Raw genomic sequence first — 10,603 nt, forward strand, 5'->3', positions numbered from 1 at the left:
TAGACGTACACACCTAAAACAATTTCCACTGAGCCATTTACACATCATATCAAATTTGTTCTAAAAATATTTAAAAATATTCTTAAATTATATTATTATTATTATTATTATTTTTAATCCAATTTAAATTTTGAGTTGTTACACATAGCTACTTCATTGGCATCGTCCTCATGAATGGCTTTAGATAAGAACTCTTTAAACCTCTTCTTCTGAAGCTGAAACTGAGAACGAAGGCAAGAAGATTGAAGAGATTTATGTGTTATAGGTCTCATAAGTATCAAAATTGATGGGAAGGTATTGGATGGTCTATTTTTTATAGTAAAAGCTACCCAATGTTACTCAAAAAATAGTTCCTAACTAAATTTACACCTTTATATATGTTGATGTAGAGTTCTCGTGGAGTGCCACATGTCATTATGGGCCCCACATAATATCCGTCCATTGAAGTTAACGATGAGCTATTGAATGTTTTAGTTTTAAAAGTTCATGGTTTATATTGTACTATCTAATAATTTAGATTATTAGATGCTCCTAAAAACATACTAAGTGGTTAAATTTACTACTTTATCCTATAAAAAATGAGTGGCATTGCATAATGTGAATGGAGTTAATAGTTAGATGAATGAGGACAACAATGGGGCATGGCATATGTCATGCTTGGCTACTTCATTAATGGCACAGTCTAAAACTGGCAGGGAATCGATGGCTTTTATGGTTGAGTGGGAAACACCAAGGCTTCAATTTCATTATGTAGTGTTTAATTGTTACTATTAATTGTACTGATTAATTTCGTGCAGCCTATTTCACTGTTCTAATTTGGATTTCAATACCTTGTTTGATATACTTTCACACACACATACAAGGACTTGGGTACTATTTGATTGTATTAAGCAAAGGCGTGAGGGCTATGCAATGCCACTCTTATTGCAATAGCCGATAAAAAATGGTTAATATTTAGAATCTTTTTTTGGAAAAGGTTAATATTTTATTATCATTTAAATTTTTTCCAGGCTCCGTCGTCTCTATACATACACATGCACAATCGTCCACCATGGCCATCTTCGTACGTTCTCTCTCATTAGTCTCTTCGTCTCTCTTTCAACACTCAATTCCAAAACATCCCAAATATTTCGATGTCTTGTTTTCTCATTGCTTTGGCCGTCTTCTTGGTTCTCTCTGGTATGCATAGATTCAATTATATCTCTCTTACTTTATTTTTTTTTTTTGGGCCTGACTCTCTTGCTTTAATTACATTTTAGTTTTCTCTTCATTTTTATATTAATTCTCCATATGGTATTTTCACATATATATATATATATATATAATGTTATCATCTACATTTTTTCATGCAGGTACAAACTCTCGCATTTTCATTGGGGCAGCAGATTTTGACTTTCAATTAGGGTGAGGTTTAATTTCTCATCTCTAAATAATTTATTTAGCTTTTGCAAAAAAATTTTGAGTAACAATCAATCTCGGTAACGTTTAAAGCGAAAGTTCATTAGATTTTTCAAAAACCAGCGGTGATTTATTATATAAATAACCTTTGATTATTTATTTATTAAATAAATAAAAATTATTATAGATTGATATATTCTATAACCACCACTTTTGTAAAGGGCCAAAGAAAGGCGGCGATCAGCCACCCCTTTTGCTCTGTATTCTATAAAACTATAATCATCTCTCTGTTTTTTTTTTTATATATATATACATAGACAATATTCAATAACCATCTCATAAATATTTTTGACTTTTTTTAATATTAAATTAAATTGTTCTGATTTAATTGAAGAAGATACATTATACATTAAGTTTTTAAATGACCAGCACCTAATATTTTTTAATAACAAATACCTAATTTTTTTATAATAAATTATGTAGAATTACATGCCATTGAATATTAAAATTGACAAGAGGATAGGATAAATATTCAAATTTTTATGAAACTTAAATTAATATATAAATAAGATATAATTTTTTTTGGCATACATAGAGTAATCTTAAAATTGATATATACTTCCGAATGATGATATTTAAAAATAAAAAAAATTGACTAACAAGCACATATAAATATTATGTATATATCATTATTTTTTAAATTAGATACAGGGCAGAGTCCAGAACATTGTTGTTGCATGAGGAAGTCGTTGTATACTCAACACAATACAAAACTCCCTTTACTTAATGCTAACCTTGGCCAATTAACCAATCAGCAATATCATATTAGTATATACTTAAACATATGATGAACTAGATCAGGAATAAAAAAACTTTTGTACTAAATCAACAATGCTAGATTTGTACACTAGTGCATGTATAATTAGTCATTATAAACCCAGGCGCTTAGGGACTGATGAATATATACAGAGAGGGTCTTTTTGATAGCACCAAAAAACAGAAAGTTTAAATATAATTACTTATTTTATCCTATGTCAAAATTATGGGTGTGCAATTAAGAACACCCATGATATAATACTATTAAAAAATGTATTGAGTGTTGACATACTAATAAATTATATATTTTATAATATATATAACATATAACATATATAATACATAATAAGTATTTCATATGTAATAGCTAGGTATATTTTATGATAAGTGTAAGAGGAATAACATAATATTTAAGCATATGGTACATTATCAATGTTGTATTTATAATAAAGTTTATAATATATAGAATATAAAAAAAAGTCTATAATATAAAAAGATGAAATATTACATATATTTTTCACTCCAAGTTAACTTTCAAAACGCAACTCTTTTTTCATCATCCCCAAAAAAAAAAAAAAATTACCTCCCACTTCAATCCTGCGTCAGAAAAATCCTTACATGCACATATAATTACAAATCTGTGTGCTCACGATTAATCTTTGTCTCTAAATAACAAGAGTTGAGAAGATTCCCGAGGGAAAATGTGACAAAGATTACATGGAACTCTCATATCATTTTGGACTACAACGTGAGCCTTATTTTGACGATAAGCTTAAAAGGATGTGGGAAAAGCTCCAGAAGCGAGGCATAATAAAACCCTCATCATTATTGATTCTGGGATTTACAGGTTCATTATCCATTCTTTAGTTAAGATAATTGTTTTTTAATTGTTCGTTGAGTCACATTTTTGTAATAATCATACGATTTTTTTTTTTGGGTGGGGAAACGATAGAGAGAAGGTAACGGTGAATTTGAGCAAAGCAAATTTGATATTACAAGATCAATGATATCTAAACACTGCCATAGAATGGAATGATACTGCCCATTCTACACGAGGGACTTCTAAAAGTTACTCTGTTGGAGTATTTGCTTCTAAATTTCTTGCTTACAACATTAGTTTTAGAGTAAGTAATAACTAAATAAGTTAATTTTTTGGTTTAATTTTTATTTCACAACATCAATCTTTTTAAAGTCTTCACCTCATATAAGTCTTCTTTTCTATTTGTGATTATCATGTGACCATATACCAACATCAATTTTGTTTAGAAAATCATTTTATTTTTCTTCAGTTTTGTTAAAATTACAAAAACCAATAGGTTAAAGCATTTTTAATCCTTTAATTTTACACAATATTTTATATTAGTTACTTAATTTTATGAAATGTCTTTTCAATCATTTGATCCTAATATCATTTGCTTCATCAACAACAACAAAAATTCTGTTAAACTTTTTAATATTGACAAAATATTCTCAAGTGTTGAAATATTAAGTTTAATTTTCTTTAAATAACAATGATTGGCGCACAAAAATAATCATTTAGAACTAATAGTGTTAAAGTTAGAATAAAATTAGAGGACTGAAAATATATTTTATAAAATTAAAAGACTAAACGGAAACCTTGTATAACTTAGAGGACCAAAAGTACAATTTAACCTAGAAAAATTTAATGAAAATATTTTGGAATAAGGAGAAGATTTAAATGAATATAATAAAATCAATATTTTTGCATAACCATTTTTTTTAATGATAGACTCATTGTTATTTCATAGGAAAACAATTGAGTGAATTATCACGATGTTTTCTGTGGTCCTTCAATCTTCCCCAACGTCTTTGTTGGATTCAATGGGTTTCTCTCTGGCATGTTGGAATTTATCAGATTTTCTTCAAGACAAATTATTAAAATTCTCATAAATATATAGCACTAGCTAGGACTCTCAAGAATTGACAAGTCATATCATACGTAATAGATTGCTAGATTCCACCTTTAGCTAGACTATCAGCAACACTGTTTTGCTCGCGAGAGACATGCATGTTGACTTTGCAATTCCATTGACGCTTTTGGCTTGAAGAAGCACCAGGCTTCAGCTCTGCACATTCCTATCCTTGTTCAAGTTTTCAACTAACATTTTTTTAATTGTTTACATATGCCCTTCTATTTGAAGTAATCCTGTTTAAATATAGTTAAATACTAAATATAGATACTTCTTCTATTAAGAATTTGAACATTTGTTCGCTACATTGTAAGAGACAAGCCATTTCTGTTAGATTCAACGGCCACGTTGGTCTACTAACATCTTAAAATTGGATTCCAAAAAATATGATCTTACTGAAGCCCATGTTCCATGCAATTCTTTAGCCCTTCAAGGCAGCCCATTTTTCTGCTTCATATTCACTATCAAATCACCCTTTAGAAATGTTTTATTTGATGAAAAGTATTTTCCATTTCTGAGAAGCCCATTGACTCTCAGCCTAACTTTTATGATGCAGGCCGTTTTACCTCTTCTTTTGCTATATGGACCTCCGTCCCTTACTTCTGTTGGGGCCAATTGAATAACTCTTATCGCCACTTCTCCCTCCTTTGACGAAAAAAGATTAAACGAAAAATAAAACATTACACATATTGTTATAAATAATAGAGTTTGAGAAAAGAAGAGAAGAGAGAAACCTAGAAGGAGAGAAAAAGAGAACGATAGAATAAAGAGCTTTCTTTTGTTGTTGTTGAGATGCAGCAAAGTTATATATACAACTCAAATCCTAAAAAGAATATATAAATTGATGATAATAGGAGATATAATGAAATAATAGAGACATCCATACAATATTTTAATATTTATAACACATGAAAAATTAAGATCTGGATGTGATGGCATAGATTATTTTGATAAAATATAAGTTGAGAAATTATTTGAAAGTTTTCAATAAAATTAAAAGATAAAAAAAAGGAAAAGTTTTTAAAGTAATCAGAAAAGCAACTATAAAAATGAAATATATATATATATATATATAAACCCATAAAAAAATTTAAATTAATTAATTAATTTGAATTTTTAAGTAAAATTTGTTGATCCAAATGAGATAACGAAAAAAGACTCCACAATAATGAAAAAAGTCAACTCCATGAAAACAGGGGGAAAAAAATTAAATATACTCCTGTGATGTGCCAGGATTTATGGTTGGCACACCTCATTTCATTTGGGGTTCAACCCACCTGAGGAATGTTGAGTTATAAAATGGGGCGTTAGTTCGAAAGGTCATATATTTGGGGGTTTTTGTTTTTTTAAATCATATATACTTCGTTACTTTGGTATTGTGGGATTGACTGATTATGTTTTTGTTTTAAATGAAAGGTGAAATTCAGTTTCTCTTACATTTTCTTGCATAAGTCCTTCTTTTTTCCCTGTTTTGTTCAAAATACAAAAAGAATAAGGTGAAAGTTAATGGATTGACCATCTATGTCCAACGTTAAATTTCTGGGACATCAAATATCAGCATAAAGAAGGCTATAAGTGATGAGAAAATTATTAGGAACTATACTAATCAACATTCCTTATTTCGGTTTCTTTTATTTATTTATTTATTTTTCTTCTGGGCAAACGTTATGATTCTCAATTCTGCCAAGTAGCTACAAATTGGAGACATTTCATTCAGTATTCCAATACATTGGCAAAGATAGTCCATGTACTGCCCAAAAGCTCAGGAATGATTCAACAGTAAACACAAGCAACGACATACAAAATGCTTATAAAGCATATTAACTACAAACATAAAAAGTAATATTTTTCTTAACACCAACAATATCGAAGTTTGTACCACATGCATTCTAGGAACTGAAAATAAGTATACCTCCATGATCTACTATAGAGCAAAGGATCAATTATTGCCCAAAATCCTGAAACAAATTCCAATGACATGCTCACAAAAAAACCAATTGATCTCATTTCTTTTAGCTTCTTTGTCATTTTTGTCATGGTTCAGGGGACTGTACAAATCAGTGCAATTGTTTGGTAGTGGAGGCCCACAGAGATCATTGCCCACAAAACAAGACGCTTCAAAGCTCTGCAATTGAGTTCCCATTGGAATTTTCCCCCTCAAATTGTTGAAAGACAAGTTCAACTTGCTTAAGAAATTCAAATTGGACATGCTTAACGGGATTTCACCATAAAGTTGATTTTTGGATAAGTCCATTGACTCCAAGGATCCCATGTTGCCAATACTTTGAGGAATTTCACCACTCAAAAGATTGTTGGACAAGTTTAAAAAATGCAACCCCTTAAGAGTTGTAATCTCTCTCGGTATCTCGCCAAATAATTTGTTATTAGAAAGGTCTATGCTTGTGATGAGGCCCAGCGTCCAATATACATCATCTCTTCCTTTCAACTCAAGAAGCGCATTGGTTATGGGAACAATGGCTCCATTTCCTTCGCCATACATGTTAGATTCTAAAGTGGTATTCTTTACTACCATAAAACTCAAGTGATTGATGCATTTTGGTAATGGTCCTGTCAAGTTGTTTTGTGCAAGATCCAAGATATGGAGAGAACTCAAAGAATACATTTGACATGGAATCTTACCACTGAATTTGTTTGATGTAAGGAGAAACACCTTCAAATTTAAAAGAGTGTCTCCAACCCACGGTGGAATGATTCTTGAAAATTGATTCTCTCTAAAATCCAAGAATACCAATTTATTACTATTCTTCAAGCAAAGAGGAAAATCTCCTGAAAATGTGTTATTGCGAAGTTGTAATGAAATCAACCAATGTAAGGATCCCATGGATGTGGGCAAATTTCCCCTGAAATGATTGTTATCAAACTTGATAACCATTAGATTTGAATACATCTTCCAAAAATCTGGTATTTCACCAGATAAATTATTTGATGCTAAATTTAGATATATTAATTGCATTGGCTCTTCTATTTTTTGGAATAACAAGGAGCCTATGGATCCAGAAAACAAATTATTTGAGAGGTCTATGTGATTCACATAAGGTGATATGCATGGTAAAGCACCACTTAAGTGATTTGAGCTTAGATCAATCTCAAAGACATTGATGGGATACTTAATTGTATCAGAAAGCTCTCCATGGATATCATTGTGAGAGAAATCAAAAGACAAAGCATTGGGAAATGCATACCGAACCCATGTGGGGATGTAATCAGAGATGTTGTTGTTAGATATGGACAAACTAGCAAGATACTTCAATGATTGTATCCATGATGGAAAGTGGGGGCCTAAATGTTAGAGCTGGGAATACGGGCGGGCCCGGCCCTTAAGGGCCTTAGCCCTAAAGCCCGGTTTCCCATTTTGACCCTCATTTTTCAAGCCCAGCCCTTATACTCAGGGCTCAAGGTCAGGCCCGTAAGCCTTTTTTAAAAAATAAAAAAATTAAAATAAAATTAAACATTATAAATAAATTAAAATATTTTAAAATTAAAAAAAATTAAAATCATCATAATTTTTTAGAAATTAAATAATATATATTAGAAGTCTAGTAATAAAATTTAAATCTTCATTTAAAAAATAGTTCATTTTTTTTATAAATATACAAACATAATAATTATAGAAAAATAAAAAATATCATAAATTTTATACTATACACTGATATTTATTAAATTATATTAAATTAATTTTAAAATAAATTAAAATTAATAATAATATAATATATGTAGGATCAGGTGAGTAGGTCATTGATTTCAAATACGTGTTTTACTAATAAAAATAATATAACAGGGCTTGAAGGGCAGCCCGGGCCCGAGCCTTATTTTACAGGGCTTATCAGGGCTAAGTCCTCAAGCCCGATTACTTTAAAAAAAATTATTTTTAAAACCCGAACCCTTATTTAAACAGGGCTTTCAGGCCCGGCCCTCCAGGCCCGGCTCTTATTCCCGGCTCTACTAAATGCCATGACCTCATGGACAAGCTTTCCAACTGTTAGAAAGAAGGCTTCCAATTGGAACCCACTTTTAAGATGAGGTTTTTTTCTGATGCATCTAATGACATTAGTTTAGTGAAATTAGCAAGGTGATATTCATTTACAACTCCATGAAAAAGATTATCACTTACATCAACTCTTGTTAATTCAGAAAGCAATTGCATAGCATCAAAAGGATTACCATCAAATTGATTTCTAGAAAGACCAAGACAATTCAAAGAGGTAAGATTTTGTAAAGATATAGGAATTGAACCATGAATAGAATTGTGAGAAAGATCAAGTTCAACAAGATTTTTGAAAATCCCAATTTGGGGTGTCAAATGACCGCAAATTTGTGAACTAGTCAAAGACAAGGTCTCTAGTGTGTTTGAAGCACATCTCAAAAATATTTCCAATATTTCAAAAACTTGTTGATTGCAATTTTTGTTAGAGAAAGAAACACTTCTTAGGTTACAAAGATTGCTTATAGAGCTTGGAATTGCCCTTCCAACTGATTATTTGACAAATCAAGAGTAACCATAGAAGTCAAGTTTCCAATCCCCAGAGAAATTGATCCATGCAAATTATTCCAAGAGAGACTAAGAGTCTTGAGATTGTTCAAACTATATAACCAATCAGGGATAGAAGAATTAAATAAATTATAAGATAAATCAAGATCTTTAATGAGAGTGAGGTTTTGAATACCATCTGGTATGGAGCCTTGAAAATAATTACCATTTAATTGAAGAGAAACCAAGTTTTTTAGTTGAAAAATCCACTTTGGAATGGAAGGAGCTATGGACTCAAAAGAATAGGAAAGATCAAGTATTGCAAGAGATGAAAAGTTAATGGTAATGGTTTGATGAAAATGATGAGAAAGAGTACAACTTGGCAAGTGTAACTCTGTCAATGAGGGAAGGGATCGCAAAATAAGCAACCAATCAAATGCATTTGACATATTAACTGATCTCAACTGGAGATATTGTAGTGAAGAAAGAGGTGACATCCATTTAAGATTTTTTGCATATAATGATATCCCATCCATCTCAAATTGATAATCACCAGAAGAGAGACCAAGATAGACTAATTTTGATAGATTCCCAATTTGATGGGGAATGTTTCCAGTAAAAAAATTACCTCCAAGGTCAAGAGAGAGTAAATTGGAGAGATTTCCTATTTGGTAAGGAATTTTTCCATTGAATCCCACATTAGAGAGGTTGAGATATGTCAAGCTCTTCATTGAGAAAAGAAAACATGGAATTTTATACATACCTTCAAAATAGTTGCCACTCAAATCCAAGTAACTTAGACTTTTCAAATCAAGTATTGAAAGATGTATTTCACCACCCAACCTTGATCTGTCATAAGAATCATATTCTGAGTTCCAATTTGAGGAGGGGATTGAAGTTTTGAGATCAAGCCTGAGAATATGACCTGTTACATGATCGCAAACAATTGATGTCCAATTGCAACAATTTGTGTTACTAGACCAGGAGGCAAGCCTGTTTGAAGGATCAAGAAGATGTTGCTTGAAAGTAAGAAGGGCTTGTCGCTCATTAGGAATGCAAAGAACTTGATCAAATGCTTTGCAAGGATTTAGCAGTAAGGTGAGTAAGAAAATCAAAATGAACACTGCAGCATTGTCGCAAAAAGCCATGATAAGTTTCTTCAATTTAGTAGGCTAATGTTGGGAATATATGCTTCCCTTCACAAAATAATTGGTATTTATAATGTTAGAAGGGCTTTAAGTAAAATTTTCACATAACAGTATATAAAATCATCCCCACTCAAGTTTTGGCTGGACCCACCAAAGTACTTGGTCTCTAGGCGTGTTGACTAACAGACAACAACAGTCATGTGAAAACTTAATAATTAACTATATAAAAGGGACACATAATTATATATTATTTTTCATCTCTATTTCAAATCTTACCTCGTCCTTCATCTACGTTTAAAATTTTTTATACTATTTAAACAAAGAATTTTAAATACACATATTTTAAATGTGAAAATTTAAATCTAAAATAAGAATTAAAATATATCAATCTAAACTCTACCAAAGATTTTTGTTGAATATCCATAGATTTCTCCATACGTGTGTTGGACTTTATAGGATTTTCGATAGACAAATTATTGAAATTCTCATAAATAAATTTACTTAATAAGTACAATACATTTTGGAGAGGAGAGTATCTATTTAAGTTTAATTATTATTTTATGAGAAAGTTTTGCAACAATCATTAATTTTTTAACGAAACCAAGTAAATATTTATTCAACTTTCAATACAAGCAACCTTTACCTTTAAGAGAAATTCCTCATTACTCTTCCAAGACAATGAAAGAATATTCAAGAGCAATCATTTTATTGTAAGACTTGCTAATTGATGATTTATATGACATACTATAAATATAATCATTTATTGTCTAATGACATGTAAGCTCCCATGTAAGTATGAGGCTACAGACTCAACCCTGCTT

The 10,603-nt window shown here is 30.7% G+C and overlaps 1 protein-coding gene across 1 annotated transcript; it reads right to left on the bottom strand.

Moving 5' to 3' along the window:
• Positions 1-6,084: 6,084 nt before the first annotated feature.
• Positions 6,085-9,782, bottom strand: LOC129316534 (receptor-like protein EIX2). The gene is made up of 2 exons (XM_054960953.1): positions 9,398-9,782; positions 6,085-6,932 (listed from the first exon to the last, which is right to left on the bottom strand). The coding sequence occupies exons 1-2, from the start codon at positions 9,780-9,782 to the stop codon at positions 6,085-6,087; spliced, it is 1,233 nt and encodes a 410-aa protein (XP_054816928.1).
• Between the last annotated feature and the right edge of the window lie 821 nt (positions 9,783-10,603).

This window comes from Prosopis cineraria, unplaced genomic scaffold, assembly GCF_029017545.1.
Source record: "Prosopis cineraria cultivar Desert tree isolate PC_DT_omini unplaced genomic scaffold, ASM2901754v1 PC7, whole genome shotgun sequence".
Taxonomy (NCBI): Eukaryota; Viridiplantae; Streptophyta; class Magnoliopsida; order Fabales; family Fabaceae; genus Prosopis; species Prosopis cineraria.